This window comes from Akebia trifoliata, chromosome 1 (genome assembly GCF_017979445.1).
Source record: "Akebia trifoliata isolate Shusen 1 chromosome 1, ASM1797944v1, whole genome shotgun sequence".
NCBI lineage: Eukaryota > Viridiplantae > Streptophyta > Magnoliopsida > Ranunculales > Lardizabalaceae > Akebia > Akebia trifoliata.
Genome location: NC_141375.1, coordinates 26,925,402 through 26,951,156, shown reverse-complemented (window position 1 = coordinate 26,951,156; position 25,755 = coordinate 26,925,402). Strand labels below are relative to the sequence as shown.

Below are 25,755 nucleotides of genomic sequence, written 5' to 3'. Positions count from 1 at the left end.
TTAATTAAATCAAAATATTTTTTAGGATTTTTTATTTTTCATAAAATAAAGATAAAACATTGAAATACTACGAAACTTCACAGAAAATGAAAGATTTGAGGAAAAAGAAAATTTTCAAATATTTTGTTTATTAATTATTTATTTTGTTAATTTCATCATCAAGAATTTTAAAATTTTTGTTTATATTTTACTTAGATTTCATGGAGGTTGTTCATCAATATTTGTTTACAAAATATGTTAGTATTTAGTACTATTGTCGATTTACAAAGTGAAATTTAATTTTTTAAATCGTATATTTTATTTATTCATCATGAATATTTTATGAAGATGTTATGAGAAAACAAAGGACCCGTGTAACAAACAAAATTGGTTCGACGGAATAGGACCCGGTCCAACCAATTGAGCAAAATAGATTTAATTATTGGTTTGGTTTCTAAAACATTGATTCCAAATTCGAATCAATACTTGCCTACAAATCCAAACCAAAACGATGTGTCAAGGAAACCTGATAACATAGAGAAACCAAACGACATCTTTATTTAGATAATAGATAGATAGATGTCTCAGTATACAAACATAGAAGAAAACTGAGATCTATATGATGAGTTGGTCTCAGTAAGCTTCAACAAGTCCACCTTCCAGCTCATAACCAATATCACCATCATCTTTAATAGGGACCAGCTTCACACGAACCCCTCCCACAGTTATGTCTCCCGATCGAGGCAATAATGTCACGATCAATTCTTCCGAGCCTTGGGCGTCAATATCTTCCAGCAAAGTCGTTATACCCAACTCAAGGCTCGCCTGTGAGGTTTCTTCCTTATGGTGTCCGTGCGGAACATTTATAAAGCTACCAGCTAGTTCTCCAATGTCACCAACATTACCCTTGGCCGTGACATAAATGTCAACTCTTGCAGGTTTCCCTTTTTGATACTCGATGCCTTCGATGAGGAGAACCTCAACTTCTTTATCTTTCTCAGACATGCTACGAGATATCTTTTGCCTCGAAACAACAGCTCGAATGGGCTCAGTGAGAAATCGTGGCTTTGATCCAAATTCGGAACCTGAGGAGCGTTTCAGTGCTTCAGCCGCTCTTTTAGCTGGTATCTTACGTATGAACTTCTTGGGTAGGGGGGTCTTCAGATCGTAGTAGGTGTATCGGAGTTGTTCCGGTGTGAGACAGTCCTTTACCTATATTTTATTTTATATTTTTTTTAAAAGGAAATAAAAATAAGGGTAGTTATAAAAGCACCCCAACGAATTAATAAAAGCAACCCACGCCATAGCCGAATTGTTTTTGCCGTTAAAAGTTTCAGAATGAGCTAAATTTTTGTGAGGATGATCTCTATCACAAGATCATCCTCAAAAATCAGCTCATTCTAAAACTTCTAATCCCATCAAAACAAGTTCAACAACCGTAAATCGTCATTTATTTTGTAGACAACTTCATAAAATTCTTCTTCTACATCCTTGTGGGATCGGATCATATTTTTGGAAGTCACAAGGTGAGCTCAACAATCCTTAATAAGATTTAAAATGTTATAAGTTAGTAAGGGTAGCCTTACTTCTTACCCTTTACCCTTTGTTGGACAGTAAAAAGCTCGAAGAGTCAAACACAAACGAGAGAGAGAGAGAGAGAGAGAGAGACAAACCTTAACCTTAACCACATTGCAGTTCTCGTCATAGAAGATGAAAGCAGCATCGAGCCAATCACGGTCGTTGAATTCAGGAATGTAATTTTTAGACTTTTTATTTTGATTTCTCATACGACTGAAAATGTTCCACATTCGATCCACATTTGCATGGACTCCAAAGAAAATAGGGTCACGTGCAGCTGTGTAGAGGACGCCCATGTCATAGTAAGGCTCCTTATCTGTGCCTGTCCAACTGTGTACTGTGTTGTGTAGACTCTCCAAACTACCGTATGTGGAGTCTGATCCTCCAGCCTTCACAGGTATTCCCATGAAAAGGGAGGGTTGGGCTATTGCTTCTCTATCATACACTTTGTTTGCCAAATAACTATAATTGCATGCGATCACCTCATCAATGTCTCCGCCAATGTCTCCTTCTTTAATATCATACTGGTAATCCAGCAGTAAATGACTGTGATTTTGGTTGCGATTATAGTTGTACAAAGGAGAGCATTTATCCAAGTATATCTCTGGCATATACATGCCTTTGGCTGTATCATAATTCCAGTAAGGAATCGTGAAAGTTGGATCACCGATGAGTTTACCTAGTTTCCTCTCCCAGAAGTAGATGTAGTATCGATGCCATGGGGCAAACAGCCAGTTTCCATGGACTTGCAGAGCCTCCGATGAGTTTACCTGCTTATAAGCATCATCACAGAATGTGCAGTGCATTTTGGCCTGCTGGTAGAAGTTCCACGGATCATCAGGTGCGAGAGCCTTCATTTTAGCTATGGCTTCTTTAAACTTGTCTAACTCCTCTTTGGTTAACATGTGAGCTGGTTTTCTTACACGTAATGACTCATCTTTGCTTGGGGGTACGAAATCCTTGATTGTAACGCCGGGAATTTTGCTATAAGGGGGGCAACACTCCTTGAACAGTGGATCATTCTCGCCAGGTGGTATAAGATTGCACTTAGTTATGTCAGGTGGTTGCACTGGCTCGGCAATGGCTGTCATGTTGCCTCCTTCTTGGGTACCAATAGTACTGGTTATGGCACCATACAACCCACCCAAACCAAGAAGAACATTTCTTCTGTCTATCGTCGTCCCATATCGGTTTTCTCCTTCTTTTCTTTGTTTAAGATCACAGCTTGTTGTATTATAAGCTATGCGTTTGCAGCCTACACGATCCTTTTTTGCTCTCTTTCTTAGACGATTTTCAGGAGTAGTTGAGGGGATGATGGTGGTGGGTAAGGCCAACAGAGGGAAAGATGACATTGTTTCAATAATATTGGGGGTTTTGAACGAGAGGGAGTACTGAGTATTGTGAGTGTATTTTGGGAACGTGATGGTTTATATAGAGATAAGGAAAGAGTCAAGCTGGCTCCATTATTAAGGCACGTGGTCGACGTAAATCCTATTTAAAAGAGAAATTTACCGGGCAGATCCAACTGTTGCATTTTTATTAAAACAACTCTACGAACCCACCAAACCTCATTTTATCAAGTTTGTTACGGATCAAACCCTGGAATGGGGATCCAGGTCATACAATCCAAATTTATGTGGTTAATCTGTTATTTAACATTACTTGGAGTGGATTCCAACGGAATTAATTTGTATCATACAAAAACATAAACTGATGTCACAAGATTATAAAGGACAAAATTCTAAGAATTCCAAAAATTAAATTTCAAAAAAACAGTTAATTTTCACCTTTCAATTTTAATTTTAAAATTTAGAGTTTAGCAGCAATCCATTTTCAATACTTACAATTAAGTCTAAAAAGTTTGATTTTTTATTTTTTTTATATTTTTAATCTGCACTTTTCCATGAAACATGAAAGATTCTGCTATTAGATTGTTAATTTGATAATTCATGAGAGCCCAACGACTCTTAGTAAGATTTGAAATCTTACTAAGATAGTCATCATAGAAGGATAAATAAAGTAAGGTTTATTCACGTGGCCAACTTGATAAAGTAGGAAAATATTCTGAAATTCAATGGCTTGGGCCATCAAATATAGAATTTTTTTTCATGTTATGAAACTCATCAATTCTAAGCTAACTAATAATATGATACACATAAGGAGTTTTACAGAACCCAAAGTCCTAACTTACCTGAAACTAATTAGTAGGTTTTGGGCTCCATCATCGTGGACCTAGTCATTTTTAGATCTGATTTTGGGTAACCATCTTAGGGGCGTCAAAAGAATCAGGCCTCCTTGAATATCTAATGTTTACTTGACTAGTAAATTCATTATATCTATAATTATATTAATTAAGTATTTACCAAGAGGTGTCTTGAAGTAAATGCTCGTCAATTGAAATTAAAATATAAAGATCATATAGGTTTTTTTTTTTTTTTATACATAAACAGCCATTCTTATTCTTCATTCCTTCAAATTTTCAAGTACAAACAAATACTCTATATATCATAATTCTCCAATTTTCTTGTCAATTTTTTTCCATTTTGAGTAAGCTGAGGAATAAGAGACCCCACCCTTTGATAAAGTAACAAAACTACTTATCTGATAATCGTGTTGTCAGAAATTATAAGTTAGATTTTTTTCTCAATAAAAAATAATTGTCTCTTTTATCAGGTACTTATCTGCTCTTATTAAAGAAATTATATCTATTTTAATGGATACTTGATGGGTATATATTTAGTATTTATAGTATGGGAGGCGTTTGGATGCCTCTGTTTTATCAGTCGTTTTAACAAAAGAAATCCGACCGTTGGATATTGTTGAATCGGACGGTCGAGATTGCATGGTGCGTTTAAGTTATAATTTATGATTTTTTACAGCGCCATCCCTCTTTTTTTTTTTATTATTAGTGCCACCACCACAACATTTTTGATCTACAGCGGCGGATTTTTCCGCCGCTACAAGGTAATTTTTCCGTCGGTAAAAGCTATTGCGGCGATGAGCAGCGGAACCAAAGATCCGTTGTAGTTTCCTCCGTCGCTAAGTATAGCAACGGATAATGTATTCCGCTGTTGCAAGTAGTACCTTTAGCGGCGGATATTAATATCCGTTGCAATAGGTCAAATTTTTAACAAATAAAATATAATACATATAGCAGCGGATATTAAGATCCGCTGTAATAGGTCAATTTTTTAATAAATAGAATATAATACATATAGCGGCGGATATTAAGATCCGTTGCAATAGGTCAATTTTTTTAAAAAAAAAATATAACACATATAGCGGCGGATATTAAAATCCGCTGCTATACGCTTTTTTTTTAAAAAAAAAATTATTATATATAATATAGGATTGGGGAGTCAATTGTGCAATGTGGAATGGAAAGAGAGTTTCTTCTATGAAAGAGAGAAATGGGGACAACCCAACCGACGCATGAGGCCAAGTCTAGATAGATGGAGCTGTAAACTTACGCGTACACCAAATAAAATATACAAAAACCCATCATTTATTCTCACAAAAGGGATCGAGAGCAAAAATTTATCATACCCATTTCAATAAAAATATAAATACCCATTATTTATTCTCACAGAAGGGATCAAGAGCAAAAGAATATCACATTCCCATTCCAATAAAGACTTCCATAGCTAAAACCTATGTCATAGATACATGAACATACCACTAAAATAGATAGGAATTAGAAAACAAGATCAAACCCATCAAAACAAAGTCTAAAATGAGAATATTGAAATAAGCATAAAAGTATCATCTCTGTTAATAAAACTAAAACTAAAAAAAGACTAATTTTTTGCTGAGTACTAAAGATGAAGTCTTGAGCAAACTACCTGACAACAACCTGATCTTGAGTGAAGCAAAATTTCCAGATATGGGTGTCCCTGATATTGCACTTTGCAGCATTTATTTGCTGACCCAAGATTCCAATTGAATCACAAGGCCACCTAACCCTCTTATCTCCAAGAAATCATCTCTACAAACCAACTGATGTCCTCAAAACCCTTTTTTCAGCTCCAGAAAAGAGGAATTTTACAAGGAGAATAGAAGAAGAAAGATTGGGTTTTCTACAATTGTTAAGTAATTTTCAGTTGGATCTATGGTTAGTAGATGACTATGCAATAGCCAACAATGAATATGCTCACGAGTCTACAAACCAACACATCACCCAATAATCATCTACATCATGTCTTTTCACCTTGTACATCAACCACACAACTTCCTTCTCTATCACAGTTGCTGTTAAACATCAAGAATGGAGAAGAGCTATGTCAGAGGAATTTCAGATACACCTCATCACCATGAAGCATTAATATATTATAGTTATATGTTAAGAGTCTATTGTCAAGAATTTAAGGTTTTTAAGTTCTTTTTTCTTCATTAGATAATTCAACTTGCGTAAGTTAACACTTTCTTATTTGTGATAACAAATACGTATCTTTACCCCGAAATGCACAAAACAAGATATTAAACAATTTTGTTATATTGACAGTGATGGGTGATAAATTAAGTATTAATATAATTTGTTATATGAAGAACTTTATTAGTTGCTCTAGCATACCATTGTGTGGTATATTTGCTTTGAAGTATACTTATTGTAGAAGTCTTTAAATCTTTATATGCTTTGAAGTATGCTGTAAATTTTTATGCCAGTAATATATATGCTTTGAATTATCATGTTTCTTTATAAAGAGTTGTTTATAAAGGGAAACACAAGGATGACAAAAAAAACTCGTGGTGTCATGGACATTACCAAATCAGCCAATATGCATGGCTGGTGGACTGCCTACAGTATGAAGCAAATTCCTTGCATCTGCCCTTGTACATGATTAAATTAATTTGGTAACTAGCTGTGCTGTCCTCTAGCATGTGAGATGGTTAAGTTTTGGTTGGATCTGAATATTGTTCATTGGAGTAGGTTTATTTTGTATTTCTTACAAAATTTTTATCACAATTTAAAGCTACTTACCTATGCTAAATATTCAGCAAGTTAACTTGATGACTTGGACAATATAAAAATGTTGCTTGTCAAGAAGAAACAATGTAAATAGATTGAACATGGCAAAGATGAGGATATTGAGATGGATGAGTGGAAAAACCAAAAAGATAATAAAATTACAATTGAAAGCATTTGTGAAAATTTATGTTGAATGAGATGAAAAATTTATATTTTTCATGCATACAAATGTATATTTTTCTCAAAATATCATTTTATACTAGATTCACATAAAATGAATTGTTTATAATGTTAAAATAAAATAGTATACAAAAGAGGAGTTCTTGTGAGTTGGATAAGTTGAAATGTTGTGTGGGTGTGTAGAGTGGTAAAGCTCTTCCTGACTTTATGGTAAAGAAGAATATGCAAAGGTGGGATTGTTGGGCAGTGGTCTGATATTGGTGGGAGTGGGGTGTTATCATAGATGGCAGTTTTTCAAATGGGCTGTTATGACTACTTAACTATGTGTGGATATGGTGATCATAGCAACTGAAAGAGCTTTGACTACAAATTTTATATGGATATAGTAATCTCTATTGAAAGAGCTTTGACTGCAATTTTGATAAGGTTACAACAAGATTGAATTGACCTAGTTGCCATTAAACAACATCTAATTGATGTTATATTAGGTGCTGAGAACAATGAGAAACTATAAGATTAATAAACCAAGAGTTTTTGAGATTGGTGGTGGTGCCATAATGTTACATTGGCTGCCAACCTTCCCTAGTTACTGATATTGGTGGTGGCATCCAGTGTATGAGATGTGTTGTGATTCAAAATAAGATGGTGTTGTGCAGAACCTCTAATATGATGGCCTTGATCAAGACAAGCCCGTAAGTGCTTCTAAGACACTGATATGGAAAAATAGTCGAATCCAACTACTAGAAATTACATTAAGCTGATTTTTTTTTTTTTTTTGTCCATAATAATTTCGAAAGTTCTATTCATATTATAATTAGAGGCTACGAAGAACATAAATCACAACCACAAAAATAAAAAGTGTAGCCAACTAAGGCACATATTAATGTGTTAAGGATGGATGGTCATAAAAATGTTAATATCGTACAAAAGTCTGACCTTGAAAGATTTAAATCCACAATTCGTCAAGTGCTTTGCAATTCTCTCTCTTAATTCGGTGTAGCCTTGGCTTCAGATACAGGCAATACAAGTGTTGTCTCTATTGCAAGATTGATACTAACAGAAGATACCTGAGGCTAGCCATATTTATAAAGTATCACTAAATGTGCTATAGTAAACTTAAAACAACAAAAGAGAGATAAGTTTCATTACACTATGAACTGATACTTCAATAGAAAAATAATGATTTAGTTCACCAAACATGCTGTAGTTTTTTTTATAAGTAAAATGAATTACATGAATTCAAATCCGGAAAAAAGAAAAAAAAAATATCACTGGTCTCCGTATTTAAATCCAATTAGATACCTATATTCAAATTAAGTAATGCTAAAATCAAATTAAGTAATGCTAAAATCTCATATTAAAGAACTTTATATATAATACAAGCTAGAAAAATAATACTCCCTCCCCCCCCCCCCTCCCTCCCTCCTTCCACCAAATATGATCATTCCAATCCTATCATAGACATTTCTGTGGAAAGTTTGGCCCACTTTTTTGTGGATGCACGAAGAAAGTAAAAAAACCAGCCAACTTAGTTAGTTGAAACATGATTTTTTTCATAATGGCCTTGATCAAGACAAGCCCGTAAGTGCTTCTAAGACACCAATATGGAAAAATAGTCAAACCCAACTACTAGAGAGATGGAATGTCTAAAATCCCACCCATTGCCACGCCTAATTTAAATACCCAAGAGCATCCCCCCAACCACTAAAAATTGACGTTTCAAAATGAACTTGAAGTAGCAGCACAAGTCAACTCCATAATTAAATAACAATTAAAACAAGCATATAGATAATCAATCAAGCTTTAAGAAAGGTCTCAAAAGGTAGACTACAAACAACAGCAAAACTAATCAAAACTAATAAAACCAAGATGAAAGAACAATCAAGTAATCAATTTCAAACTAAAATAAAACCCTTGTCCAATCTAAATAAAATTGTTCAACCACTCTATGAAGACGACATTGAAAATAGGAGTTTATACTTTATTTTTCATATACATTTATAAATAAATAAAAAGGATAAAAAAGAAAACATAGGTCCATACTGTACGTCAGATCTCATGCGTGAAAATGACGGTAAGCCATTCTCGAGCAAGTATATCTACAGTCTGAATTATTGAGATGCACACCTTGCAAACCTTAAAGCTTACTTATCAAAAACAAACAAAGAAAAAAAAAAAAAAATTCTCATAAAAACTTCTTCAACAAACAAAAAATTGAAGGATTGTTTAGCCAAAGTTAGATCAAGGGGTCAGAACTAAAACTCCAGCAAAAAATTACCTCAACCTCATCAACACACAGCTTCCAATGTGATGCAACAAACACTGTTTACGAGTCACGTTCAACTTTTTTATGATCTCAGTGCCACTACCATTAAACTATCTAAACTATTTTTATCCATTATGGTGGTTCTAACATGGGGTAATACTCTATGATTAGAATAATCACAATGTGCTAATGCTCTCTGTGATTAGAATAATCCATCCTCTGCTAGTAACAGATGAGTGCATTAAGACTATCAAACAAGTAAAGAATAAATAAAACATTATAAATATAATAAAAATAGAGGACATGAGCTTACTTAGATTGTCAAGGGAAATATTGGCAGCCTTTTCTCCTATTTTTATTCAATGAAACCTTCCTACAACGATAATTCATGAGGTGCAAAGTTTAAGAAATCTCACTATAATAGCAAGGGGAAGAATGGTTATGGATAATATTTGATCTTCCAAGCAACATAATCTAACCATAACAACCCAAGTAAATTACAATTGCCTATGTAAGAAATGAAGTACGAGCATAGAATATTTAGAGCATGTTGTTATACATAAGGGGGGCTAATGTCTTGTATGATCGTCATTATCATCAAAGTTTCTTTCAATTTTGTCTAAAACCATGTCTTTTTGTTAATTCAAGTGTGATCATATCCATTAATTCTCATTACCTCAATCCACTTTCTTTTTGGTTCAGTTTGAAATAAAAAATTATTAAATTACAAAAAAAAAAAAAGAAATCACTAATTGGCAATTTGGTTCAATCCTCTTGAGGATTCATCGCAACTTTGTGAAATTACATAAAACTAGCCTAAGTTGACAACCAATACCACTAAACAGGTTAATAATTCAATAGTAAATCAAAGAATTAGATAATGAAAATGAAGTATAAAACTAATTCCTACGGGGATTCAATTGATATGTTCTTAAAACTAGCTAATAGATCAACTACAAAAAAATTCCCAATAATTATTCAAAGAATCTAAGGTTCCACCTAGAAGACTCTTGGATAATTTCTAGGTTGGCCCTGATTAGTAGAAAATACTCAAGAGTTTTATTATTTGAAGAAAAAAAATATTTTTTGAAAAAAAAATCTCAACAACCATAAAGGGCCTAAGATTTTCCCATTACCACAAACAGAAACAACACTTTTCTTAAATTTTTAAATCAACAAGACATCAAATTTCCATATAGATAGATCAAACTTAGATTAAACTATGCCATACAAATCCTCTCTAGTTCATCCATCTAAAAACAAGGATCAAATCAAACTTACTCAAAAAAAAGTTGTTTGATACAAAACGCAGAGGCTGATACAACAAATCCCAGGTCAAAAGTTTAAAATAATGAATCCGAAATCAGTGGAAGACGATTTAAGAACAAAAGCTAAGAAATCAAAATGAGAGACAAAGAGAGTTGTAATAGATCAATCCTGAAAAGAATTTTCTTACCAACTTAGTAAAATTTCAAATCTTACTAAGAGAAGTTGAGCTCAAATGGATTATCAAATTGGCAATCCAACACCTCAATCCCTCTAGATTTTATGGAAAAACTTATATCTAAAAATAAATTCAAAAAAAATTTCTTTTTGAATTTGATCTAAGGTTTTGAAAATGGACATGTATTGAACTTCCGTCGAACTCTCAAATTTACAATGAATATTCAATGGTGAAAATAACTTCTTCTTTTTTCTTATTATTTATTATTATCAAAGTTCTTATAGTTCTATCCTCTACATCCATGTGGCATTGGATCATGTTTTTGATGCTGCAAGATGAGCTCAATGACCTTTAGTGAGATTTTAGATCTTACTAAGTTAGTAAGGCTAGACTTACTCTGATTTTTTAATAAGTTCTTACCTCCTTGTTAAAATAGATGTTAATGAAGATCTCTTAGACCGAGATTAACTAATAGGAAATTAATAGTTTAAAAAAAAAATCAAAATTCATTACATCCAAATCCCAACCCACGTTGAAATTTAGAGCTTAAAAAAAAATAAAGATTCCTTCATAGACACCTCAAAGTTTCATGTGTAAGATTTTAGATTATAAATAACTTTTAGTGGAATCTCTTACTACAATGAAAAATATAAAAGATAATTTTAACAAAAGAAAGAAAGAAAAATCCCCATTATTTTTATTATATAGATAATTACTTAATATTATTTATATATTTAAAAATATATTTATTAAATATCAAAAGGCAATTTAGTGTTTCGGCCTCAACTTTTATTGACCAAGGTTTCCATCAAAGGATTTGGAAGGATACTCCTCAGTGTTTCTAAAAAATTAGATGGAATGATTTTCCCAACCCTGGGAAGGTATGTTTGATGCAAATCATCAAATCTGTTTGGGTTAGGGAAGTCTTCCAATGTTGTTCTTTTACGTTTGTTGCTAAATCTTATCTACCAAAGTCTAAATAGTTCTTATTTATTTATTTATTTTAGTTACTCAACGTGGTTGGAAAGGTCTTCTAGAATTCGTCTTGGAGGGATTTAAAATTTACATCCTTGTTCACATTGCTGACGTGGAGACGAACAGATAACCGTAGATGCTTTTCCCTTCGTATCTCGATGAAAGGTATCTACGGTTTCATACACATATCCACGTTAGGAATGTGCGAAATGATGGGAATTATAAAGGCACTCCAACATTTTTCTATTCGAACGTTGTAAGGACTTTGGAGCAAGAAAAATCCTAAAGTCTAAACTACATGCAACAAGCCACCATTCACTGCACCTACTGCAATGGTGCCTATAATCAGGTGGGGACCAACCCACCGGTTATCCTGCAAGTCCACGGAAGCTGGCTTTTCCTTCCGTGGCATCGATATTATCTCTACTTTTGGGAGAGAATCCTCGGAAAACTCATCGGTGATCCTACCTTTGCTCTTCCTTTCTGGGATTGGGACACTCCTGAAGGCATGAACATGCCTAAGATATACTTGAATAAATCGTCGCCTTTGTACGATGATAATCGAGATCATAACCATTATGATGCATTGCTGGACTACCAATACAGCTTTGGCCAACCAAACCCTACTCCTGATCAAGAAAAAGATGTTATTATGAACAACTTGAGATACCTTTACAACATGTTTAAGGAGGGTGTGCCTTGTCCTTCTCTATTTATGGGGAAACCTATTGTTGCTGGTGAGGCGGTACCAAGTCAGGCTTCTGGTAGTTTGGAGAATCTTCACAATGTACACCATATGTGGACTGGTCCAACTGTGAAACCTTACTATGACATGGGTAACTTCTACACTGCAGCGCGAGACACTATCTTCTTCGGTCACCATGCCAATGTGGATCGGATGTGGGACGTCTACCATTCATTACGAGGTGGTAAGATTGAGTTCAAGGATGATGATTGGCTCGAGACCTCATTCATCTTCTACGATGAGAACCGGAAGGTGGTCAAGTGTAAGGTGAGTCTATTATATTCTAGATGAATCAAGTTATATTTATTGGTGATTAATTTCTAGTTAATGATTTTAAAAACCGGCAGGAGTAGGGTCAGCTTGACTGACATGCATTGTGACTCCCAGTTTTATACTAAGACCTTGGACACGTCACCCCTATAGGAAAAATTGCCGGTTACCCATGTGGAATAACTGGCAATCATCTGTTTTCCCTGCACATGGCGTGCCTAGAAGCCCTAGTAAGACTACAGCTTTTAAACTGGCTCCCATATATTAAAATCTAATTGATGATTAATTATCCCACCTGAGGCACCCAAAAGTGTTACATTCAGGGTGGGAGCTGTATGTGAGCCGTGTTGGAGTGACTGCATTACAGATTCCGCTGTGGTGGAGGTGTGCACAGAACCATAGATGCTTTTTGCTCGTATCTCAAGGAAAAGCATGTATGGTTCCATGCACAGATTCACACCAGCAGTGTGAAACGTAGTGTGTAGCGCAGTCAGTCCAACATTTTCCTTCGTGAGAGGTGCCAGCAATAATGAAGTTGGTAAGGTCTTATGGGTGAGATGACAACAAATGGACTTTTCTAGTCCAACCCACGGTTGAGGCTCTCTATCAAACATACGCTGCTAAATACTAGCATCCCAACTGTTAGTTTGATGGAGAGGTAAACGTTAGGGTTAAGGCTGATATTTTTCATAAGAAACAGGATCAAGTAAGGTGTCCCGTTTTGGTAGGAGTAATAAAAACACATTGGACTCCTAACTTCATGTGCGATTTTGGGGACCAATAACTTGGAGATGGAACCCATCGGAGATAGCACACTCCCATTCAAACGTGTTGAAGGGAACCTAAATGTTTTTTTTTTTTTTAATTTTTTTAATTTTTACATTCCTTTCAATACATATGGACCAATAAGAATGAGTTGTCTTTGTTAGTTTCCAAAATTGCATTCCCTAACCCTTCTACGTGGTAGGCAGCCTGATGTGTTTAATCTTCAACCAAAATGTGCCACGTCGCCACGGCATATTGTTATGGGAACGGGACACTACTCTGGATTGCGACTCTTTCATAATATATAATTTTTTTTTTCAAATCCACAATCATCAAATTAATATATTATCATTAAAAAGGAAAAACTATTTACTTTGGTTTACTATGTTAGCAACTTCTATAAAATATGTCTTTTTCACATTTTCTCCTATTGTTTTTTTGCTGATTAATAAATGGATCTTAAATAGTAGATTATAGTACTAAAAGAAAGAGTTGTATGAAATCGGTGCAATGCATTTTTTGCAAATAATATTTATGAGTTATCAATTAATGACAGGTGAAAGATTGTCTGGATCCTCATGATCTCGGGTATACCTACAAAACTGAGAAGCTAGAATGGCCAGACAGTCGTAAAACCTACATGAAGAAAAAGAAAGCTAATAAAAAAATGGAAAAAGTAGGGAAGTACTCGTTGATTCAGGTGGAGGAATTTGGAAAAGATCCTAAGGTCCTTGATAAAACCATACGTGTCTTAGTCCGACGACCCAAAATTTCTCGCTCCAAAGACGAGAAAGAAGATGCAATAGAGGTCCTGTACATCGACGACATCGTACTTGACCACGTTGAGCCAGCAAGGTTCGATGTGTACATCTCTAAACCGATTGAGGACAAGTTTGCAACTGAGGATCTCGGGGAGTTAGCTGGGAGCTATGTGAAGGTCCCACATGTGCACCACAAGAAATCATCCATCACTACCATCAAATATGATCTAAAGCTGGGTATAACGCTCTTGGTGGAGGATGTTGATGCCGATACATCCGAAAATTTGGTGGTGAGTTTTGTTCCTCGACGTGGAGAGGTGACAATTGGTGGGGTTACCATTGAGCTGTGTAATTCAGATTAGAAAGAGGAGAAGAAGGTTTTCTTTCTTTCTATTACTACTTATTATGTGTGTGTGATGTGCATGTTGTAGAGAGGTACTGATCTTTTGTCACGTGTTTTCTTCTTTTGATGTTGGATCTTGAGGAGACCAATCTTCTATGATATGATTTGGTTCTCTTCTTTTCTTCTTGTTTAAGTCAATAAAACTGTTAGATTTCGGTATAGATCATAGATAATCCATTTGTATTTTCGTTTTGCTGGTGCTTTTAGAACTCGTTCAGTTGACTCCAAACTCGATTGATTATACTGATTGAGCTCAATTTAATTTCAAGGGAGACCTGCTGCATAGTCTCGAATATATATACATAGGGTGGCCTTGAGAGGCCCTAAAGAGAGCCAATCATTTTTTCAATGTATGGGTTAGAAGTTTTGGAATGGGCTGATTTTTTGTGAGGATGATCTTTATGATGAGGAGAGCATCCTTACCAAAAATCAGCCAGAGGAGATCAATCTAATAAAAAATCAGCTCATTCCGAAACTTCTAACCCCATCAAAGTGATTTACAAAAAATTAGCGCATTTTGAAACTTCTAACCCCGATTTTGAAAAATGTTTGACACAATATTTGACTCTTTTTAGATCCTCCGAACGCTTTCCCATGTATATATGACTCCCAATGTGATCGTTTGCAGAGGACCATCAATTTTCCTTGAGTGTATCATATGCATATCTCGAGGAAACACATCTATAGTTCTGTGCACACAATCAAAATGAATGTCTCATTTTTAATCAAAATGTCATTTAATTAGAGGGGATTGCTCAACTTCTAGTTTTAGAGTTTACTCTTTGTTTTGATTTCTAAACTAATTAAATTCAAATTGAGACCTTCCTCCCACACCTCAATACATGCCATGGAAACCATAATCAAATTGAAGTCATAATCACATAAATTAAAGTCTAAAATATCTCATTTTTATCATTTCCTTGGATTGTGGCTTACGTGGGATGTACCGAGGTGTGGAAGGAGGACCTGGGAGTATAGGATCTGGATTAAAAAATTTGAGTGTTTTTACTCTCTCTCTCTCTCTCTCTCTCTCTCTCCATTAATGAGTTACTCTTGACTGCAAATTTGAAAGAAAAACATTTTCCTTACTAACCTAATTTGTGAAATCTTACTTAGGGTCGGTGAGCTCAAATGGATTACCAAATTGGCAATCCAACACCACAGCCTTTTAGATTTCATGGAAAAACTCAGATCCAAAGAAAAATATTTAAAAAAATAAATTTTTGTAAAAATGGATGGCTACTAAACTTCTATTGAACTCCAAATTTAAAATTAAAATTTAACATTGACAAATATCCTTTCTAAGTTTTTTTTTTTTTGTTCATAGAATTTTTTCCTCTACACTATCCCTATGCCATCGAATCATGCTTATGGATGCCTCAAGTTGAGCTCAACGACCCTTAGTAAGATTTGAAATGCTACTGAGTTAGTAAGGCTAGTCTTACTCATTTTACAACTAAAATACCCGACAATCCAAGTCAAGTCAAATGCTAGGAGCCGATTAGTCAAATTAAAATAGTTAATTCGTTAAAATTCCCTTATCTTCAATCTCTGGTATAATTCCCTTACATTTTTTAATCCTCCAAACCATCTTCAACTACCCTTTTTATCAACCTTAAGGTCTCTCTCACGCAAAGCTTCCTAACTCACGATGAAAATAAGATCTTTGAAAAAACTTAAACAGGGTTTGGATTAAAAAGGGTGTTTTTCAAGAGGTTGAAGCTGATGGTTTCAAAAATCTGCTAATCAATTTCATGGGTTTAATTTTTACTACGAAGATTCTTTAATATAAATCATTTTTTCCTTTTTAAATGATTTTTTTTTTTCCATTTTAGATTTGACATATAGGCCCTTGTTTTTGTAGGTTCGATAAACCCAATCATGCTCACTGGGCAGGGGCAGAGCACCGGATCGACTTAATGGTAACAAAGATTTACTGTTTCGAAATGTGTGTGCTAAACTGATGAACCAATAGCATGGCGCCATGTATATTAAAAAGAGAGAAATCCTATCTCTTAAACTCCTCTGAAATTTTCTCCCAATTTTTTCTCCACTAATCAATCACTTGCTTTTTAAGTTATAGTAAGGTTGAAAAGTTTAAAGATGATTAGTTTAATAGAGACGATTTAAAGTGTATTTGTTTAGGACAACCAAAGACTCCCATTAATAAAATCACTTAATGGGAATCCTAACTAATATGAGAACCAGTAATAGGATGTTTTCTATGGAACATGTAGAATCCCTTTGCATTGTAAACGTAAAAAATCTATATAAATAATAATCGTTTGCAGATATGAACAAACTGAAATATATGATGAGAATGATTTGGGAAGAATTTAGAGTTTTGGAGAAAAATAATTTGAGTATGAAATAGTGATGATATAGTGGCCGATAGTTGTAGCTGCATATGTTATTGGTCCCAAGTCATGTTAGCTATTTCTTGAATTTTTTTTTCTTCAAAGGTGTTATTCTTTGAATTATTGAGCTATTATGGATAATTCTCATATCTTAAGTTATAAAAGAATAAAACACATTTTTTTTAATAATGAATTTTACAATTTTTACTAATTCTTATAAAATTTGGTTGAAACAAAAATGCTACTGTAACTTGTATGTTCGAAAGTACAATTTTTTTTTTGTAACCCAGGGAGTATCCTCACCTTTGGTGAGACTAATCTACCTAGGACCGCACGCACTATTTAACACCCTGTCACGTATTACAGCATCTAAGTAGTCACATTTATGTGGAGGGACATGTAGAGATTCGAAGACACGACTTGGGGAGCAAACTCAATGGCTCCTTATCATCTTAGCAAACCTTCAGCCGATATTGTAAAGTACAAATTTGTAAGTCATAACACAAGTCCAACTTTGAAGTGGTCATGTTTTAAAATTTTGGACGAATCTTACTTTTAGGTGACACATGTTCTTTTTCATTTAAAAAAATAATAATGACATACCCTTTTATTTTTATTTATAATACTATCTTAATTTTTCAAATTGATAATTTATTCCTTGACTTTTATTTTTATAAATCAATAAAATAATAATCTTACTACCTCAATTATCACCACCATCATTATTACCATCATCATCACCTTCACCAATTTCATCATCACCCTCATTATTAATATTATTGTCATAATATCAAAATTTTGAAATGAGACGTATAATGTATATATCGCATATTTTTCATTTATTAAATTTTTGATCAAATTTTTGCAATCCAAAATTAAATGGAACTCGAATTTTTCCCATATCATATATTTACCGTATTCCACACTGCTTACGAAGAATCTTTTTCTCATTGTTTTACTTTACCTTGTACCAAAGCTTTAGTCATATCGATTAAATGATTTTAAAGTGGTGATACTTTTCAACAATTAATTATTGAAAATATTAGTAATACCTCTACAAAAATTGGTGATATTAGATTTACCTCCTGTAAAATAAGATTAGGTTTATCCTTGACAAAAAGTCAACATCTTTTTTGATTAATTGAATAAAATAAAAATTATATTCTTAATTCATTAACAAAAATGGGACACTGACTTTGAATCAAGAGATAAGCCTAATCTAGCATTTAAAGGTAGATAATTAAATTTAATATAATCAATTTTGTAGGGGGTGTTTTTAAATTTCTTCAATTATTTTAGAAGAGACCTAATGATTAAATTAAATCTCTTAAAACAAAATAAATTACAATTTAATTTCCTCAATTATATTTTAAAGGGGTGAATGCAAGTGCAATTTGTCGGTTGGTTGCCCACTAGAATTTAGATGAAATGTTTCACGTGGCATGGATTTATCTTTTTCTCTTCATTATATTTTTACACAAGTTAACATTGAGTCCGACTTTGAAGCAGACAACCCACTTCAAATTTTGAAGGAACCTCCTGTTACAAGGCACATGGCTTCTTAAATTTATTATATATCCCTACATTTTTATTAAAATTTGAATTACCTCCTTAAAAATGCCTTGTGTATTAATACAGTGAAAAGGGTTCCTTCAAAATTTTGGAGCGTGCTGCCCGCTTCAAAGTTTTTTCCGTTAAAACTTTTGGTGTGGAACCTATTATGGTATAAGAGTCCAGCTTATATGCACGGGGGTGGAGGATTGAAACACTCCTCCCACACCTCAACACATGCCACGTAAGGCATAAATCAATGGAATTTTAAAAAAGGTATGTTTTTGAGATCAATCCCTTGATTTGTGGCTTAAGTGGCATGTGCGAGAGATAAAATGATGTTTTCCCTTTTTTTTTTCATCAAAATCCACCATCTTCAATCTCCTTAAAATTCCTATCTTATTCTTAGATTGGAATGTTGAAGAAAATGAAATTTTAGGGTGATGCAAAAATATTATCATATTTTACGATTAATAGATAAATCATCGATTAATTCATTAATTTAATCGACTAATTCTTTTGTCAGAGAATTTTATGAATTAAAAAAAAAAAATTAGAGAATTTGTAACTTTGGTGCTACCAACCTACCATTCATGTTTGATAAATCATTGATGATAAGATCTACCTAATCTTTTATAATTATAAACATGAATTCATGCAATTAACATAAAATATAACTATATTTTCTTAACATGGATAATAAAAAAATGTTTCATTTTTGTTCACAAAATGTATTTTCGCCTCATGACTACTTAATAATTCTAATATTAATCAAACATAAATTTGAATGGGGAAAACATGTCATGATGTTGATCCCAACTTCTAAAATAAAAACATAGACGAGAGATTACGAGAAGGTGAATTAAAAAAAAAAAAAAAAATGTGAAAGCAAATCTTTTCTCTTATATGTCATTCATGTTCTACTATTTCATGCACAATTATATCCTAAATTGTGAAAGTTCAAAAGCTCCACGAGTTTGCCTGGTCTCTCTGCCTTAAGAAAAAAAAAAAATCAAAAGTATGGACAATTATTCGCCAAACTATCCACCCAGGGCGGATGACTTTTATTATTAGTTCTTTTATTTTTCTAATTTGAGAATTGCATTGTTTGAGATGGTTTGGTGAAGAATTATGTCCATACTTTTGCTTCTTCTTTCTTAAGGCGGAGAGACCAGGCAAAGTCATGGGTGTTTGAACTTTCTCAATCTATATAGGGTACACTTATGCATGAAATAGTAGAACATGAATGACGTATAGGAGAAAATATTTACTTTCACATTTTCTTTTTTTAATTCACCTTCTTGTAATCTCATCTATATTTATTCTATAAGTCGGGATCGACATCATGACACATTTTCCCATTCAAATTTATTTTTGATTATTATTTATATTAGAATTATTAAATAGCCATGAGGCAGAAATACATTTTACGAACAAAAATGAAACATTTTTTTATTATCCATGTTGAGAAATTATAGTTATATTTTATGTTAGTTGCATGCATTCATGTTTATAATTATAAAAGATTAGGAAATCTTATCATCAATGATTTATCAAACATAAATGATTAGGTAGAATAAAACATAGACGGAGATTACGAGAAGGTGAATTAGAATAAAAAAACGTGAAAGTAAATCTTTTCTCTTGTACATCATTCATGTTCTACTATTTCTTGCATAATTGTATCATAAATTGAGAAAGTTCAAAAGCTCCACGACTTTGCCTGCTCTCTCTGCCTTAAGAAAAAGGAATCAAAAGTATGGACATAATTCTTTGCCAAACTATCCACTCAGGGCAGAGAACTTTTATTATTAATTCTTTTATTTTTCTTATTTGAGAATTGCATCATTTGAGATGGTTTGGTGAAGAATTATGTCTATACTTTTGCTTCTTTTTCCTAAAGGCAGAGAGACCAGGCAAAGTCATGGGGCTTTTGAACTTTCTTAATTTAGGGTCCAATTATGCCAAAAATAGTAGAACGTGAATGACATACTAGAGAAAAGATTTACTTTCACATTTTTTAATATTTTAAATTCACCTTCTCGCAATCTCATCTATGTTTTATTCTAGAAGTTGGGATCGACATCATCACATGTTTCCCCATTCAAATTTATGTTTGATTATTTTTTATATTAGAATTATTAAATAGTCATGAGACAACAATACATTTTGTGAACAAAAATGAAACATTTTTTTATTATCCATGTTGAGAAATTATAGTTATATTTTATGTTAATTGCATGCATTCATGTTTATAATTATAAACGATTAGGTAAATCTTATCATCAATGATTTATCAAACATAAAAGATTAGGTAGAATAAAACATAGATGAGAGATTACGAGAAAGTGAATTTAAAAAATAAAAATAAAAATGTGAAAGTAAATCTTTTCTCTTGTACGTCATTCATGTTCTACTATTTCTTGCATAATTGTATCCTAAATTGAGAAAGTTCAAAAACTCCATGACTTTGCTTGGTTTCTCCACCTTAAGAAAAATAATCAAAAGTATGGACGTACTTTTTCGTCAAACTATCTATCTAGGGCGGAGGACTTTTATTATTAGTTATTTTATTTTTCTTATTTGAGAATTGCATCGTTTGAGATGGTTTGGTGAAAAATTATGTTCGTTCTTAAGACAGAGAGACCAAGCAAAGTCATGGGGCTATCGAACTTTCTCAATTTAAGGTACAATTATTCAAGAAATAGTAGAACATGAATGATGCACAGGAGAAAAGATTTACTTTCACACATTTTTATTTTTAAATTCATCTTCTCGTAATCTCGTCTATTTTTTATTCTAGAAGTTGGGATCGATATCATCACATGTTTCCCCCTTCAAATTTATGTTTGATTATTTTTTATATTAGAATTATTAAGTAGTCATGAGGTGGAAATATATTTTGTGAACAAAAATGAAACATTTTTTTATTATCCATGTTGAGAAATTATAATTATATTTTATGCTAATTGCATGCATTCATGTTTATAATTATAAAATATTAGGTAGATCTTATCATCAATGATTTATGAAACATAAATGGTAGGTTGGTAGCATCAAAGTTACAAATTCTCTGGAAAAAGAACTAGCGGATTTAGTCAATGAATTAATCGGTGATTTATCTATTAATAGTAGAATATGATAACATTTTTCCCTCACCCAAAATTTCTTTTTCTTCAACATTCCAGTAAAAGAATAAGATAGGAATTCTATGAGATCGAAGATGGTGGGTTTTGGTAAAAAAAAAAATAATAAAAAAACATAATTTTATTCCTCAATGTTTTCTTGACTTTTTAGGGAATTTTCTTGAATTTATATGTAAATCATACTAGGACTAATGTATTTGGATTTAATTCAATAAAACTCATTTATAACAGGGAAAAAGGGAAATAATCTGATGATGATAATTGTGGATGCAAAAATGCACGATCTGCCTTGGTTTGAATAATATAACATAAAAGTGGAGAAGAGGAGCACGATATTTTACGTGATTCAGCGAAAACGCCTACATCCATAGGTTCGGAGGGCAATTCAACCATAATCAATTTCATGTTACATAACTTTTTCACATCTCTCATTCTCTCCATTCTTACATTAGTTTTACACCTTTAAATAGAAAAGAAACCCCCTACTTCTAAAACTGAATCAAAATCTTCCTTAGATCATAATTACCAGATTCTCCCTTATCTAAATACAATAGTTATCTTAATATAGCCATTATCATTGGGAAAAGAATTATGGTTAGGCTCGTGTAAACTTTTAAATCCAAAAAGTATAAATCTAGCACCAATAAAAAGAGTTTCTATTAGCACCCCAATTTTACTTATTCTCAAGTATTTACTTATTTATTTTTATTTTTTTATACTTGAGGTGTAATAACTAAAAGTTGGGTGCCAATAGTAACTCTCAATTGTTTTAGACGCATTTTCTGTTTTGGTTTTAATTTGTGTAAATGTGAAACCAATCAGTTCATAGTTCGCTAGAAACCTATACTAGCCTATGTACTATATTTGGGACCACTAATGTTTTGGAAAATGAACCCAGACAAGGCAAACTTTTGCTCACGTTCATGCATCCGTTGCAGGCTGCACGCGTTCGTCCAATATCCATGAATGCTAGTCCAACAACTTATCCGTTGTAGTTAATTAGACTGAAACTTAACAATTGAATCAAAGTGATCAGCTTTTCTACTATGAGTGATGATCCAGAACAGTGTCCCATTTCTATAATAATGTTAAGTGTCTATGTAACATATTTTAGTTAGAATTTGAATACATTGAGTTGCGTGAACGGCTTGACTAGTAGTCAAGGCGGAGCTAGGATTTTCTTGTAGTGGGGCCAAATTATGTTTAGTTGTATAGTTGAAGAACTTGAAGATGAATGATTTTAAGGAGAAATTCAGGTGTTTTCAGTTAGAAGTTGAAGAAAATTATATTTAGGTCATTTCCAATTAATATATGAGAAGGCTCGTCAAGAGGTACAGTCATCAACAAAAAAATTGAGGGGTGGGAGGGCAAAAATTGGAGGGAGGTGAGGGTGTGGGGGGCAAATGGGGAGAGAGGTGAGGGAGTAGGGACAAATGAGGCTTGTAATTAGTTGAAAATATAGGGGTATCTCAAAGTTCTGTGGGGGCAATTGCCCCCACCAGCTTCTTACTAGCTCTTGCCCTGCTAGTAGCCCAAGGTGTTTTAAAGACAAATTAAAGCGTGCCATTTAGACAGCTAACATATTTTATAGGAACGAGACACCGTATTGGTTCCTGAGTTTTTTAGAGTCGTGATATAGAACATAGTCACATTCCTAGAGCAATGTTAGGTGTCCACGTGACAGATGTATATTGGATTTCAAACGCATTGGGCTGCGTACAAGGCTGGGTTAAGAGCCCTAAGTGTTTCAAACTCTAACAAGACATGTAGACACCTTAGCTTTATTATAGAAACGGAATACCAGATCCTAACTCTTCTTTTGATTGTTTTATAAGGGATTACCATTGATGCATTAATATAAAGAGTAAGCATCATGATAATATGACGCCCCCTTTTTACAAATGCCCCCATTAAAGAATTGTAAATCATTTGCCTTGGGATATGTAGAATTATAAATGTTTTTTTGGTGTATCCCAAGGCAAATGATCTACGATTTTGTCATAGGGGCGTAGGGTGGCTTTTGTTAGAGGAGAGCATCATATTTAAGGGTGGCAATCTCAACACAACTCGAAAACGACACAAAATTAATGGGTTTGATTCAAGCCTAATTGCGTTTGGGTCAGAATAGTATCAACCTGTCTAACACGATTATTAAATGGGTTGGGTTTGGGTTTGGGTTCCGGGCACCAACCCGCCTAACTCGTTTAGATATGTTTAGTTATTCTGTCATTAACGTGTAATTTTAAATATATTAACAATTACTTAATAATTTTTTAAACTACTCGTTTCTTTCTAAAATTTCTTGGAATTTTTTCATAATTTTTTTTAATCAAATTCTATAAAATATAAATGGTGCTTTAAGATATTTTTAAATTAATATATGGTTAAGCTTTAGTTTGAGAAAGAAAAAAACAGTTTTCCTAATAAGTTATTTATTTATATTTATAATTTTTTACTTCATTTTTTTTCATTAAAATCTAGAGGTATGTAATATTTGATTTCTAATATTGACAAAATACATTGAGCAAAATGAACCTTAGTAAGATTTAAGATTTTACCAAGTAAGACTAGTATGTCTAATGTGATAGTGAAATACAGTTTACTTAGTTAATAATAATAATAATATTGAAAAACACTTTCCTTACGTTTTCTGACCACCTTATGGCATCCAAAAACATTATTTGATGTCACATAATTGTAAACAAGAATATTCTACGAACTTTGAAAAAAAAAATTCAAAAGAAAATTACTTTTCACCATTGAATTTTATTTACGGTTGTGTGATTTTATTTTAGATAATGATATTTTATTTTTTATGGTGGAAATTGAATTTATTTTTTTCAATAAAGATTATAATTTTATTAAATAGGTTATATATGTGGTTTGGGACAGGTATACCAATTTATAAATGGGTTGGATTTGGGTTTTAAGATTTTGAAACAATTATTAAATAGGTTAGATTTGGGTTTGGTAAAATTTCATAATACCTTTTCCTCAACACGACACGAACACAACTTGACCCAACCCATTGCCACCCCTAGTTGTATTATCACGGTTCAAAGAGTAATGCTGGGGTGACATTGGGATTTACTACGATTCTCACATTTTTTACGTGGAGGTGCGCACATAATCGTAAATACTTTTTACTCATATCTCAAGGAAACATGTCTATGGCTATCACATAAACATCAGTTTGACATTATGAATATTTCTAATATAAAATCTTTTGCTTGCTTAGCAAAACAAATAATAACTACAACCAGACTTTTACTAACCTCCATCACACATACATTTGAGATGAAAGGAAAAAAACACAGATTTCCTAGGTCAGTGTGGTCTTTTGGATCTTGCAAAATTATTCGGAGGCCAGAAAAAAATCTTACACAGATGGTCGTGTGATTGAGGTGGTTATAAGGTCGGTTCGGATCAGTCCAAGCTGATTGCATGGTACGATTAAAACAGACAATGGGTTACTTCAGTCCTAGCCCAATAACATGAATTAGGCCCAGCAGAAATTTCATCATCTTTGAGTACGACTAAAGTACGATTGTTTTCTTCGATAAATTACAAAATATTTCAAAATAATGAAAACGGTAGGTGTTTGGGTTAAATTTTTTCCAAAATTTCAAAAAAAAGAAAAAGAAAAAAAAAAAAAAAGTAAAAAAGTAGAAGTAAAAGTCATATTTCTTGTGGAGCAGATCTAGGCAATTGGGTACTCTCACGGTTTTTAAACTCGTCTGAGACCGAGACGTACCACTTGAGTTAACTCGGTATTAGAGTTGAACGAGATCAACTCATAAAGTATTTTGAGATGACTGCATATCGTGAGATAAACGAGTCGTCTTGAATGATATTTTCCAATATCTTTGACAATACAAATGAGACAGTCTAAAAAATGATTAATTCACGAGTTAAATGAGATGTATCGGAAGAGATTTTCAAAATATCATCCGAGTTAACCGAGACAAATGAGTTAAAGCCTCAACTCTCTATTCTTTCACTCTCAAATTGATTTTTTTTAATTATATATTTTTTTGGGTTCATTTTTTAATAGGAATCATTTCTGAATTTTTTCAGATTTTTTAAATAGTTAAAAACTATTGTCTCAATGTGGAACGAGACGAGACGTATCATCCGAGTCAGCTCGATATCGGAGCTGAACAGACGCGATACCGAGTTAAAAAATCATGGGTACTCTTGGTTTTGCTTTCTTTGAAGCCTTTTAGTTCCCTTGAAATTAGAAGATCTTCCATTAAAGGACCTCTTTTGCCTAGTTATTTGTTGGGAAAATAAAAGACACACGAACACGAACACGCACACAAAGGCATCTAAATAAACAGAGATTTTGTAAAACAGTCCAACGATCTGA

The 25,755-nt window shown here is 33.1% G+C and overlaps 2 protein-coding genes across 2 annotated transcripts; one reads left to right on the top strand and one right to left on the bottom strand.

The window, feature by feature from the left end:
* Window positions 1-520: 520 nt before the first annotated feature.
* Window positions 521-2,943, bottom strand: LOC147411336 (polyphenol oxidase, chloroplastic-like). The gene is made up of 2 exons (XM_086447487.1): window positions 1,653-2,943; window positions 521-1,191 (listed from the first exon to the last, which is right to left on the bottom strand). The coding sequence occupies exons 1-2, from the start codon at window positions 2,907-2,909 to the stop codon at window positions 613-615; spliced, it is 1,836 nt and encodes a 611-aa protein (XP_086303613.1). The 5' UTR covers window positions 2,910-2,943; the 3' UTR covers window positions 521-612.
* Window positions 2,944-11,686: 8,743 nt separating this feature from the next.
* On the top strand, window positions 11,687-14,502 carry LOC147411335 (polyphenol oxidase, chloroplastic-like). Its single transcript, XM_086447474.1, has 2 exons — window positions 11,687-12,400; window positions 13,725-14,502. Exons 1-2 carry the CDS (start codon window positions 11,687-11,689, stop codon window positions 14,289-14,291), a joined length of 1,281 nt encoding a protein of 426 aa, XP_086303600.1. The 3' UTR covers window positions 14,292-14,502.
* Window positions 14,503-25,755: the final 11,253 nt, after the last annotated feature.

Excerpts from the sequence above, each read along its gene's own strand:
- LOC147411336 (XM_086447487.1), bottom strand. The coding sequence starts at position 2,909 with ATGTCATCTTTCCCTCTGTTGGCCTTACCCACCACCATCATCCCCTCA. Across the intron at positions 1,192-1,652 it reads GCAATGTGGTTAAGGTTAAG|GTAAAGGACTGTCTCACACC; the intron begins GTTTGTCTCTCT and ends AATAAAATATAG.
- LOC147411335 (XM_086447474.1), top strand. The coding sequence starts at position 11,687 with ATGCAACAAGCCACCATTCACTGCACCTACTGCAATGGTGCCTATAAT. Across the intron at positions 12,401-13,724 it reads GGAAGGTGGTCAAGTGTAAG|GTGAAAGATTGTCTGGATCC; the intron begins GTGAGTCTATTA and ends AATTAATGACAG.